The sequence below is a fragment of the Arachis ipaensis genome, chromosome B1 (genome assembly GCF_059453495.1).
Source record: "Arachis ipaensis isolate K30076 ecotype BB chromosome B1, ASM5945349v1, whole genome shotgun sequence".
In the NCBI taxonomy this organism is placed as follows: Eukaryota; Viridiplantae; Streptophyta; class Magnoliopsida; order Fabales; family Fabaceae; genus Arachis; species Arachis ipaensis.
The window spans coordinates 2,653,187-2,666,806 of NC_142436.1; the positions used below are offsets into that span (position 1 = coordinate 2,653,187).

Consider the following 13,620-nt stretch of genomic DNA (forward strand, 5'->3'; position numbering starts at 1 on the left):
TGATTGGTGCAACGGTGATTGATTGGTGCAACGGTGATTGTCGATTAACGATGAACAAAAGGTGGATATTAAATAGACGGATAAAAAATAAAAAAAATTGGATATTTAGTAGATGGATGGATGTTCGAAAGAAAAACAATGAGATTTTTTATAAAGAGTACACGATTTTAATGGTGGGATTGAATAATTGGTGATGGATTATTCACCAATTTATAATGTTAATATTAAGGAAAAGATAAGATTAGAGTATCTAAATCAAAATAAAACTTTACAAAAGCAAGATAGAATTTTAATAATAAGATAGATGAATAAGAAGATAATTATCATTAATTAGCTAAATACTCAAATGAAATTCAAAATAATAATAATAATAACAATAATAATAATAATAATAATAATAATAATAATAGTAGCAGGAAAAAACAAATTAACAAAAGTTCAAAAATTTGGCAACTAATAGTAATAATAATCTTAGACGGATCATATTTAAAGAAGAAGTTTCAAAATTGGTAGATAGATTAAACGAAATCAAGCCCCCACCAATCGATTGAAGTATACTTAAACACAATGTTCCAATCGATTGTTTTGTTATTTTAATCGATTGGAGTACATATAATTACAGTATCAATCGATTGGTTTTATATGCAATCGATTGAAATTGAAATTGATGATAATTCAATCGATTTTTAGCCGTAACCAATCGATTGAATATTGAGACCAATCGATTGTTTATCCGTGACCAATCGATTGAATTACATAAATTTCACATTTAATTCATTGTTCAATCGATTGGTTACTTTCACCAATCGATTGATTTATGCAAAATCATGCTTACCAGCAATATACAATCGATTGTTTAGTGATAAACTGAAATCCAATCGATTGGGTTAAATTTCAATCGATTGGTTTGATAGTCCAATCGATTGGATTTCAGCGAAACACGATTTCATGACTCCTCAAGAACGTCTCGGATCGAATGTAATATTTTAAGAAAATTGGGATCCATGGATGATCTAATTGTTGTTGTTTTTGTATTTGATTGTTAATGAACATGATAAATTTATGATAAATTAATTATTTATAAAATAAAAAATCGTTTTTATAATTATATAAAATATATAGGGTCAATTTATAATTAAAATTAGTTAAAGGACTATGTAACAGTTGTTAAAAAATCTTAAAAAACATGTTTTTTTACTTGGACCACTAAGTGGTCCAAAGGTTCCTGGACCACCGAATCCTGAGCCCAAAATGATCTCTTAGATTTAACTTGATTTTAAAATCATCCCTAAAGTTTAACTTGATTTTAAATTTTTGGAGACAAAAACGGAGGCAGAAATAAATTGTAGACAACTTTTTCTTTTTTTTCCTTTTTTTTCTTTGTAGAAGTAGAAACACTCTTCTCATTTTTTTTTATTTTATAAATTTTTTTGTTATGGATAAATTTGGTCAAAAATTTTAAAATTTAAGTAAAAATGACAACTTTAAAACTTAATTTTAAACTTTAAGGAGCTATTTGTATAAAAAAATAAAAAAAATATATATTTGAAGAACCAAAATAGTAGTTAACTAAAAAAAACAATCCTGGCAAGGAGGGAGAAGTGGAGGATTGACTGATTGTAAAAGTTTAGAAGTTGACTCTGTTTAGAATTAACCATCGTTAATTTAGTTTTGGAAATTTAAAAAAAAAATGTTAAAGAAATAAGATATTTTTGTAACTAAATTTAATTAAATTTTTTTATGGATTTTTTTTCAACTAAACTTTATGGTTATTAATTTTTAAGTTATTAGATTAAGTTGGTTAAATTTGGTTATTAAGATGCTTGATCATGTAGCATTATTTATTCTTTAAAATATTTAATGAAAATAAATAGAGTTAATTCCACGTGGCAGAAAATAATTGGAACAAAGCAAAATTAATGATTTTCACGTATACGAATTTCTCTTCAGTCTTGCCGCTCCCGCGTTTCTATTTCATACTTGAGCTCCACACTTTCAGTCTTCTCTTCACTTCGTTTCCATTCACCATTTTAGGTTCTTCTTCTTCTTCCTCCTCCTCTCCATTCTTTTCTGTAACCGCAAAATCTATCTGTGGCATTCCGCTTCTTCTCTGAATTTCTCTTGCTGACTATTCCGGCTTCCGTTTTCCCTATCGATTCTTTATTTTCCAATCTGATTTTGAAAACTCAACTATTTCAATTGTTTCGTGTCAGGTTTTAGGTTTTTTCTGATCTCGTCCTTCACGATGTTGCAATGGATGGGAGGATCGAGGAAGAATGTTAATACTGTGAGTCGTTCCATTTTGGATTCAGTTTTCAGTTTTCGCGTAAAGAAAAAAAAAAACGAAGGATCTTATTAGGTGCTTACTGCTTTATAGTTTCAACTTCCAATCCGCATAAGATAGGGTTAAAACCTTCGAATTCTAAATTTAATGGACTTTTGAGTCTCTAAAAGCATCTCTTTTGCATGCTTGATTCTGATTCAGAAGATAACGCTCTGGAAATTTATTTAACTTTTCGTAGTAATGAAGATAACTAGGAATTCCTTCTGATACCAAACCATAGCTAATTGTGTTTCTTAAGTTTATATACATCATACATTAATTCTATTTTTGAATTGCACAATTGAATAATTAATTTTGTAGGGGAGCAGCTAAACCTAATTAATCAATTTAACTGTCACGCAGTCTGTTATATAGTAGTAAGTTTTTCTCTTGAAAAAGAAGTGGAGGAGAAAAACAAAAAAGCTAGAGTTGCCTTCAGCAGCAATGCATAAATATGATTTTTCATGAATTGCTAATAACTCCACTGAGCCTGATATTTCAATATAGAAACTGACTTTTTTGTTTCTTTTGACCCCTGATATTTAAATGTTCTATATGGTGCATGTGATCACTTATGCTGAGATGGGAATTTTCAGTCAAGAATGTCAACGCAGAAGAGGTAAAAAATAGATGTTAGCTATCCTGATGGAGTTTGGTTGGTTGAGTCTTGAGAGAATGTGGTTCTGCTAAAATTTGGTGGTTATTTACTTGAATAGCAATTAACTCTTTATTTTTTACAGACAAAAACAATATTTTGAACAAAAGAAGCGTCAGCAACAAAATCTGCAGATGCTTGGGTTAGATAACTGTACTAACAGCACAGGCATAACTGCACAGAACCGCAAACAACATCGTTCGCTAGACATTCTTAATTTGCTTAACTTGTCAACAAATACACAAAAATGCGACTCTTCCCATCTTAAGGGTAAGCATTTTATAGTTTGTTCTTGGAATTGCAATTTTATTGCTTCTTTTTCTGTACATTATTGAAAGTGATTTTTGTGACCTTTAAAACCTCTACTTTTGGTAGCATATATTTTGGTTAAATAGTTGATAATCTTCTTGTGTTTGAATTATTCGTGAGGCCCGGACCATTAGAAACTAATGCAGGTATAGACTTGTAGTTGACTCCCTTTGTATCGAAGTATTAATAGAACCTATCATTTGTTAATTTGTTAGGGAAAGAGAAGAAAGCTTCGTTGTGAGATTTTCTAGCATATAACTGACGATCCAGTATTTCATAGTTGAATTCTCATTTCTTTCCTTCCCATTTATTGTTTTTTACTTATGGAAATAATTCTACTACATTAAGCTTGTATGATACTTTTGGTGAGTAAATCATTTCACATTAGGCTCAAACTCATTATGATATACTTCCTGGTGAACATGAACATGAATGGGGAAAATATTTACTAGTGTATTCCTTGAAAAATTATTCACCTAATGCTTAGGCTTCTTCTCTTCTCATTTTCTTGCTCATGTCTGATTTACTAAAATTGATGATTCTCCCCACATTTTGTGCACAATAATAAAAGGGAGGGATGATGGAGAAAGCAATATTTCTACCTTGCCCAACAGTATCTCAGCAAATCAACCAACTATTTTTGCAAACATGGATACTAATGTAGATACCTACAGATTTGAAGAAGCAAGTATGTGGTTTAATACATTTACCTCACTGTATATAAACGGTCAAGTTTTAGGTGTATTTGTTTGTATTTTTCGTTTTTTTTTTTTATTTTTAACGTGCAATGTGAAACTGAGATGTGTAATGTATAATGAATTTTATAGAAGCAGGATCGTATTTGTGCCGCCAGATAGAAACATCTCCAAAGAAGTGAGTAAATATTTAATTTTACATGATATTGTAACTGAACCTTTTTCTTTATTAGTTTACTAATTAAGTCATGTTTTTTAAAGCTATTGAATAGATAGAATGGGCATTTGATCAAGCCGGAAGGCTTGGTTATTATTAGGTTAAGCTTCAATACCTAATTTCTTTCACTTAGCGTGGTGTTATTTCTAATTATCACAGAAGGCCTACAGTCTCGAACTTAATGATATTGTTGTCGCTTGACAGGATTTTAACAAGTTTTCCCACTCAAAAAAATCCTACTGTCAATCAACAGGCCAGCCAATCAAAGACAGTAAATGATCAATGTAAGTAGCCTGAGACATATATACAACCCATGCACGTCAGGACAATGGTTATTGCCATGCTATTAATTTACATTTGAGGCCATAACGCTGGTACTAAGTTTTTATTGTTATCTGGTTAGCCAGCAATTTTCTAAACTTTACTCCTCTCAGCTATTGATTTTTCTTTGTTCCAAGACTCGGAATTATCTGTTATCGATTTACTTTGTTGCGATGAGCCCACTGCCACTGTGGAGAAGTGTCCAACCTGTGAAGATCATGTTTCTTTTTCACTTGAAGGTATATATTACTTTTATCTCCTTCCCTTTACAAATTGATGTAATTCCTAGGATACATGTGATTATTGTTTCATGCTCACTGAGAACTTGTATGGAATATGTCCCTTTTTAAAGTTGGTGGAAAGCAGATGCACAGGCTGAATTTGCCTCTTTAATTGCAAAGATAATTTATAACAATGAAATTAAAGGATTGGTTGTCATGGTTAAATTTATAGTTTACCTCTTAGGTCCTAGATATCTTAGTATGCTATGTCTTATGTTGCTCGAATTCATCTGTTGCATGAACCATTCATATATGTATCTTTCCATATATCTCATTATCTATTTTCTTAAAGGTGTTGTTTCTTTGATGATTCCATCAATATCATTGTTTATTTAGTTGTTAATCCAACACTTTGTTCATGTAAAATAAATTGAATGCTTCTAGGTTTGGGTAAAGTGGGGACAGAGACGCCAGTTCATTCCCCAGAACAAGCTAGGTAACTTAATTGATAATTTTTTATAATAGATCAGTTGTTCATTCCTTCCTTGAATTGTCCTGTTATATTTAGGTCTTCCTAGTTTGTGATTAGTGCAACAATTGTCAGTGATTTGACTTTTAGGTTGGATAGTAGCTGATTTTGTTACAAAGTAGAAATTTGCTTCGATTCACACTTTCACTATATCAACTGGTCTTTTCACTCACATACAGCTCATAACAAGCATGCCAGTAGCATTTGTCATAGTATACATAATCTGTAGCTAATTAAAATGCAGATTTTGATTATTTGGGAAGTCTTTTCTTGAACAAATTTTACAAAAATATATTCCTGTTGCCTCCGTCTAGGCATGTTTATTATGCATGGTGATGCTCATGGAAGTATTTTTCTTAAAATTTTACAAAAATATATTTATTTCTATACTTTTATTTGCATGTATAATAAAACTTCTAATATCTGGTTTTAGTGCTTTTTGAGAAAAGGGATAGTTTTCTCGGTGCTTTTTTCAAACTTGTTATGATACCAGTTGCAATTTGCTGCATTTAAGTATTGCATTATTGCTATATATTTTTAGTAGTAGCCTTCTTTTACATTCTTAAATGCTAGAATGATGTTATATCTCTTTGCAACCTACCTTTAGCTAGTGTCTTTTACATGATAGGTTACACTACTCTTGATGCTTGGAACTTTCATTTAGTTTCATGGAGCTAAAAATTATATATACAAAACACTATCTATGTGTTTCAAATATTTTTTCCGGTTGTGTGATTTAGAATTCCGCGCCACCACTCTCCATTGCTGAAGAATGGAAGGAAATCAAAAATGAAAAACCTCGATTATGTGCTGGATGACATTGAGCTTGAAGTGGTAAGGAAAATGTCTAATCATCCTTTTTTGCACTTTTTCTTTTTTTGGACTAATCCTGTCTGAATCTTCTGAAGCTATAGAGTATATGTCAGTCATTAATGACAACTGAAGACTTGCAACTTTTCTTTAATGGACATGTCTTCATCATTGAGTTTGTTATATCTGAAATAATTTATTCTGACTTCTGCTTGATAAAAATTTAACAGTACAATCGATGACTCTTGACAGGAAGGATACTGTAAAATAATTTATCTGATTGTTTTGAAAAGCTGTTTGATCAATTTAATGAAACACGATGAGTCCAAAGTTAGTTCATATTCTTTGGTAGAAATTCATGAATATTTGTGAAGCATGCATGAATTTGCATCAGAAAAGTCAGATTTGTGCCTATAAATGGAAGTTGAGTGATAGTGATTAGTTACCTGGCTATATATGGTGCACTGATCGCAGAATAATCATGATTCTTGAAGCAAAGGATCTTTCAATTTTAAACAGAGATGGTTGATTTTGTTGGATATCCGTATGTAGTGTGTGATTGATTTTGATTATGTACATCATATTTTAGCCTCTGTTGGGATTATGCAATGTGATGCCTTACCTGTAGGATACAATGATGGAAGATATCAAGGTTTCCCCTATAAGCAATTCTCAGAACTTCCCATTTAACAAAGTAAAGCTAGATTCGGCTGTTGCTGGAGACCGCAAGCATTATTATGATTATGCTAACAAAAAGGGCTCTACTGTCAGTGAAGAATTCTTCTACACGACTGAAAATAGTAAAGAAAGCCTATGGAATGGTAATTTCTCCATATTTCATATACACATTGTACAGCGCTTAGCCGCTTACCACCTATGTTTAACACGAAATCCCAAAAAAAAAAAAGCATCGGCTGTTTTACATGTTTATTTTCAATGTATGTTCGGTAACTATTTCTGGGTCATCTAAATATGTCTGTATATATACTCTACTTGATCTGATTAGAGATAAGAACTGACCTTGGCTCATGGTCACATAATTTAGTGCTATAAATAACATGTAAGATCATTGTTTTACCCTCCGGCCTCTGCCTTTTGTGTAATGTAGTTGGTTCTGGCTTCCTTGAAAAGCAATTTGACAACAAAGAAGGCTTTGATGATACCTTATGGAATCGGACTTTTGAAAGTGGTTCTAGGTCCCCTGAAGTAGTGCATGGAAGGTCCTGCAAAGTGGGAAGTTATGCTTTTGATGAGGACCTACCACCAAAGCCATGGTATTTCTTGTGTTTGAGCATACCTTCCCACGTCCTCTATTGATAGTTTGGACTTAGATGATTGTTATTTCTTGCTATGTAGGTCCTCAGCAACAGCAATGAAAGAAATCAACACAAGCGGTAATGCTTGATTCCTTAGACCAGCCGTGAAGAACTTATTTCTTTTTCTCAATTTAGATAGTATCCTTAAAGCACCATGAGACTTAAGATTTAATAACTTTATTTAACCTCCACCTGCTTTAGTTAGTTCCGAGAAGCATTATTTGAAATTCCATGAGTAAACATAGTATATGAATGTGAGTATGGGTTGAGCATTGCTTTAATGAATGCTAAGAAGTACAATATCCAGATTAAACAATTGCTAGATTATCTTATCAGTGGTTCTACTGAATGAACGTTAGTAATTTATCTTCTCATAGGAAGTTATAATTTTATCTACTAGATTGATACTCAATGTGCTTCACTCATCATAGATCTAACATAATGAACATGTAACATGTATGCCATCATTGATTTCTGAGTCCTAATTGCTTTGACATAAGTGATGTTCTATCCATCATTCCATGCTATTGTGTACCTTGTGCTCTTCTTTTTTGTCAGAGCGACCGACTTTGCTTTTCAACGGCCAATTAGAGAATGATTTTGACTTCTACATGCCTCGTGGGGCAAGGTATGAGCTGATGAGCACTAGTACAGTAGTACTCTGATGCTTTGCTGTGGCATTCTGATGTGCTTGTTGTGTGGTTGAAGATGTCCTAGATTAGATGTGGGCTTCAATGCTGAAAATTTAGTTCCAGAAGACATAAGGGATAATTCCAGCTTGCAGAGGTAAATTCAGAATTATCCAGGATTTAAGGACTTTATCTGTTTCTTTATAGTAACTTCGGTTTTTTGACTATTTCTTTTGTACTTTCCTTCAGCGATGAGTCATGCTCATCCACTGCTGGTAATATATCTTATATCTTTCTCTTCTCTCACACAATGAGTGTGACACTTATCAGATTTGTACATGATTAATAGTATTCATAGCAATCTTAATTGGAATGTATGTATTTTATGTCAGTGATGGGTGAGGCCATCAAGCATTCATCATCAAGGTTACGGACAGAAGACAACAGAAGAAACCGTATAGATGCTTTTGCAAGCACTAGAAATAAGTGCAGCACTAAGGAAGAAAAACGTAGCAGCATGTCAAATCCATCAAAGCGAAAATCATCTCATTACTCAACCTCTATTCTCCAGGAAGAGTTGAGTGCACATAACATCTGGCAATTTGAGGAAAGATGTGTATCAGTTGATAGAAGTTCTGGTGCCACTTCATTCTGTCAAGATCTAGAGGAAAATTTTCCCGTCTTTGGCGCCAAGAATAAAACCGAAGACCCTTTCAACATCTTTACAAACCCAGAATTACAGAACAAGGTAAGTGCTTCCTCTGGGGGATTTAAGAGGGCTGCACTGGCAGATTCACCTCCGCGCAGTTTTACCTCCCACAAGTTTGCATTTCCTTGTTCAAAGGCATTCCCAGATGCCGGGTCATGGCCAATGAGCTCAGGTTTATCTCCAGATTTTCAGTTCAAAGAAAAGCCTCAAGATGCTGCTGGTTTTCACCGGGAGACTTCATCAAGTGATACATCAGCACAGGGAAGTGCTAGCAAAGGTGAGAGAAAAGTGAGACTGCAAAAGCACAGATGCAATACATTTGAGCAAGGAGAAGATATTTTCATGGGAGATAATGAATTGTCCTCGGACAAGAAAATGGAAAGAGATGCTTCAAATTCCAATAATCATAAGCAAGAGGGTCAAGGCACAGAGGACACAAATCCAAAGACAACAGAGTCTCTTGAAAAGACAGATGACTCTCCTAACCATGTGGAAGAGATATCATCATCAATGAAGAAAGCTAACAAACATGAAAACAAAGTAGAAAAAAGAGAGTAGGTCTATTCTTTATTCCAATATTCCATTTCTCTTGACACAATGGCTATGACTTAGGCCAATACTCTGGCTTATACTTATGTTATTACATGAGATATTTACTAAGAAAACTGAATTTTCACCAGGAGCAATTGTGATGCTGAAAATCCTCTGAAATATGAAACTACAGAGGAAGGTATGCAGTTCTGGGGATTTATCCGTCCACATTTTCTTTCACTATTTCTCCTTATTTGTGTTGGAAATGCAAGTTAATTCATTCGTCCTTGTGCTGCGGATTGGACATAAACAATATACTTTGCTCCGCTTGCTTATGCAGAAATTAAAAACTGGGGGCACGAAGGAGGAAGAAACACGACGGTGAGTGGAAAACATAGTAATGAACACACTAGCTTGTCAGGTCAGGTAATGATTGAAACCTACGTCTTTCAGCTTCTTTGTGTTCAGAAGGTATGGAAGGAGGCATGCACAAGTACAACACCAGGAAGGAATAATCCCTTCCTTGGACCTGGCAGTGATGCAATTTTTCATCGGATTTAGAATAAATAAATAAAAAATAACAGTAAACATTTGTTTTGTTTTTAAACAAGTGGTTGTTTAAACTTTAAACAGAGACTTTGCTTGGTTAAGTTTTGAAATTTTACTCGTTCACGTCTCAATTTGAAATAGTACAATTTCGGTACAGCATTTCTCCAGGTGCTATTTGGGCACGAGGCATTACGTGTAAATAAATGGAATTTCACCCATATAATTGGTTAAAAAAGTTAAAACTATTTATAGAAAGAGTATATGGAAGACTTATGACATTTACATGTATGTTAGGGATTTCTTAGTATCTTACGTGAATGCAATGAAAGCATTTGACAGCAATTATCAGTTATCTTACTATGTCTATCTATTAACTTAGAAATGTAACTGAAAATTTTCTTTTTATAACTGTAATATCTAAGAAAATCTTATCTAAATTTTACTCACTCTTGTCCTTTCTGTTTCTGATACTCATAAATTTAGGCATAATATGGCAATTATCAGGATTTCGGAGACTAGATAGATAAGAATATGATCCAGCATATACAATGAGATGGAATCCGAAGACCAAATTACTTATGTAGATGCATGATTGGACTTTTGCATAGAGAGTGCTCTAAGGAGAATATTGTCAGAAAGTAAGAGAATGTCACGTTCATATTATTTGTCGACACTCGACAATAAATCTTCCGTTGCCAATGTCAACATAATAGTTGCGGCAACTGTTTAAGTTTGAAGGCTAGCTCGTTTATGTTAATAATGTAAAAAATTCTACGCCTCTAACATTTCCGTAATATTTAATATGTAAGGTGTTTAAAAGAGTGTTTAATTTATTAAAAAATGTTAAAAATTAATATTTAATTTAAAAAATATAAAAATAATTTTTTAAATATTTAAAATTTATTATAGAAAATAAATTAGACAAAAATAGATATTAAATAATAGACATTATAATATTAACCTTAAGTTAATACATACCCTAAATGCTCATACGATGTTCTCCCTTGGCTCTAATGAGTGGTATACGGTAGAGTAAAATGGAATCAAAAGCATTTTAAAGAACTTTCATTACTTAGACCGATAAAATTATGATAGGATAGAATAGTTTATTATAGAATAAATTCTATCTAGTTTTATCAAAACTTTTTTTTTATCTCCCAATTTGAGAGATTTGCGATAAAATGATTAGAAACAATTTTATCTAAATAATATAGTGAAAAAAAATCCTCTACTTCTTTAAACTCTATTACGCTCTCTTAAACCTACAACATAGCTCTCCCTAAACGTTGGTAAATAGGAAATAAGACAATGTGTGGTTAGATAATTTTTTTAAGATATTAACACTATAATTTAAAAACAAAAAAACGTATAAAATGATTTTATATTAATTGTGAACAAAATTTAAAGAAAATACTAACTATCAAAACAAAAAACAAAAATGAGCACTTTGAGCACATCTTGAATAGTTATGCAATTTTGTTCATGTGTTATCATGTACATGGGAAAAAAATGTTGTCATTTTGTAGTAAAATCCCTTAACATGAAATTTTCACTTTTTCCTTATTCTTTTTTAGTTCAAACAGACCAAATAAAGTAGTAAATCAGTTAATATTAAGGGTTAGTGTCACTTTATTTATCCTCTTCCCAAACATTTAATTTCTTCGAGAATTCAGAAAGTGGAACTCCAATTATTATTTCAGGTAATGCTTCATTATTGCCCCCATCTGACACTAGAATTTAAAAAGAAAAGAAAAGGGAAAACGATAAACGATAATTTTGAAGATAAAAATGGATATTGTACTACAACTTTTCAGTCGTAGTTATCTCTTTCATTTTTATCATGCCGTGATATGCGTAGATATAGACATGAAATCTTATATTTACTCACATCTACGGCAGGCTTTGAGGGTTGCGACAGATTTAAATGTTTAATACATAATTGTTTTTAAATTTTTTTCATTATATATATAAATCAACCATATTACATATATCCATCAAAATCAGCTATCAATATAAAATATATATTAAAATATAAAATATATATTAAAAATAAATATTTATATATAAATATATAATGAGTAATTTTAATATATATATATATATATATATATATATATATATATATATATATATATATATATATAGAAAAAGCATCTTTTTGTTATTGTTAAAATTTAAATTTAAGACTTTCTATATGAAGTATAATGTACTAAATATTTGTTTGGGTGAGTTTTTATAAAAAAAAATTTCAAGTAGTTTTTTTAAAAATAATTTAAAAAAAATGTATATTTAAATATTTTATGTAAAAATATCATTTTATCTAATAATTATATTTAAATATAAAATATTTTTATTTATTTATTACATAAAAATATTTTTTTAAATAATTTTTTTTTAAATATAAATTATAATTTTTAAAAATTTTTTTGTATTTTTATTTTTATTACTAAAATTTTATTAAATATACTAAAAAAATATTTTTTATTAAAATTTTTTTAACAACTTAATAACATCCAAACAAATTCTAATTATTCTAGCTAATATCATATCTGACTTATCTGTTACTGTTATTATAAGGGTCCATCTTGTAAACCCCGGTTAAATTAGTAGATAATTAGTTAATAAATTATTTTTTTAATAAGGAGGATTAGAAATGCAAATATTATATCAAAATAGGGTAGAGCTCATCGAAACGAGAATTTTGACACTAATTTTGAAGAAAACGGTCCAAGAATGGACCGAAAGGACCGAACCGGTTGAACCGGACCCGAACCGGGCTATCGGTCCAACCGGACCAGCCCTTTTAAGTGAACCCAAGCCTTTGTCCCCCTCATTTCAACGTGAACGAAGCTGAAAGCTTCAGAGGGAAAAGAAGAACGAGACATTCCCGTAAACCCTCACGTTAACTTCCGTACGCCGTAACTTCTCCGTTCGAGCTCCGATCGCCGCACCGTTTGCGGCCACGCGTTCACCGCGTCGAGCTCTACATTTCTACCGGAACAATTTCATAGGTAACTTGCTATTTCACTCTCAGCTTCATCTTCCCCCAATTTTCGAATTTTAAGTGGGAATATTGAATTTCTTTGATTTCTGATGTTTTAGGATCCAATTAGCTTGAGAGAAACGTTCACTCTTGCTTATGTGAAGCTTGGGTAAGGTGAGGATATGATAATTCTATTTTAATTTCATTAAATTTGAGCTTTGAGTATTAAATTGGGTATATATGTATTATGAATGTGTATTAGGTTGAAAATAAATAATTGGAGCTTGAAATTGTGAATACTGGAACTTGGAGGAAGTGGATTAGTTGAGTTTTGAGGGGCTGTTTTGGTTTTGAATAAATAGCTTTGGTCGTTACGTGGAAATCGGCTAAGGTATGGTTTAGGTTTCTTGCATTTAATATATAATGTTCTGTGAAAACTTAGGCTAGATGACCATTGGATAAGTTGGAATGCAGGTGTATGTTTAATGTTTAGTAATTTATCGATGAATATATTTGGTTGAAGTTTATTGGATAATTAGTTTTTAATTTTGGATGGTGAATGTTGTTATGTTAATTTGGAGAGAATTATGGTTGAATGTTATTGTTGATTAACTAATGATTTGGTGAATTATTGATTTGAGGTATAACTATTGTGGAGGTTGTTGTGATAATGAGGTATTTTGTGTTAAAAGCCTAGGATTTGTGAACTATGATCCTTAGTTGAATTTTGGTTGTTGGATTTGAATATTGTATGAGTTTAATTGTTGATTTGAAGTAGATTTATTGTGGTGATTGTTATGATGATGAGGAAGGGTATGTTGAA

General features: G+C 31.7%; 1 protein-coding gene across 2 annotated transcripts; it reads left to right on the forward strand.

Annotated features, from left to right (window-relative positions):
* Positions 1 to 1,948: 1,948 nt before the first annotated feature.
* Positions 1,949 to 10,069, forward strand: LOC107644072 (uncharacterized). 2 transcript variants are annotated; one of them, XM_016347861.3, is made up of 19 exons: positions 1,949 to 2,034; positions 2,214 to 2,287; positions 2,920 to 2,942; positions 3,064 to 3,248; positions 3,859 to 3,975; positions 4,115 to 4,160; positions 4,404 to 4,483; positions 4,634 to 4,759; positions 5,186 to 5,237; positions 6,011 to 6,104; positions 6,709 to 6,901; positions 7,189 to 7,354; positions 7,437 to 7,474; positions 7,955 to 8,024; positions 8,105 to 8,182; positions 8,275 to 8,300; positions 8,418 to 9,288; positions 9,415 to 9,464; positions 9,606 to 10,069. In XM_016347861.3, exons 2-19 carry the CDS (start codon positions 2,246 to 2,248, stop codon positions 9,824 to 9,826), a joined length of 2,478 nt encoding a protein of 825 aa, XP_016203347.2. In that variant the 5' UTR covers positions 1,949 to 2,034; positions 2,214 to 2,245; the 3' UTR covers positions 9,827 to 10,069. The 2 variants fall into 2 exon arrangements, with proteins under 2 accessions (XP_016203347.2, XP_088356945.1); XM_088500819.1 differs by having other exon boundaries at positions 4,658 to 4,759.
* The last annotated feature ends 3,551 nt before the right edge of the window (positions 10,070 to 13,620 follow it).

Excerpts from the sequence above, each read along its gene's own strand:
- LOC107644072 (XM_016347861.3), top strand. The coding sequence starts at position 2,246 with ATGTTGCAATGGATGGGAGGATCGAGGAAGAATGTTAATACT. Across the intron at positions 6,902-7,188 it reads TAAAGAAAGCCTATGGAATG|TTGGTTCTGGCTTCCTTGAA; the intron begins GTAATTTCTCCA and ends TGTGTAATGTAG. Across the intron at positions 9,465-9,605 it reads ATATGAAACTACAGAGGAAG|AAATTAAAAACTGGGGGCAC; the intron begins GTATGCAGTTCT and ends TTGCTTATGCAG.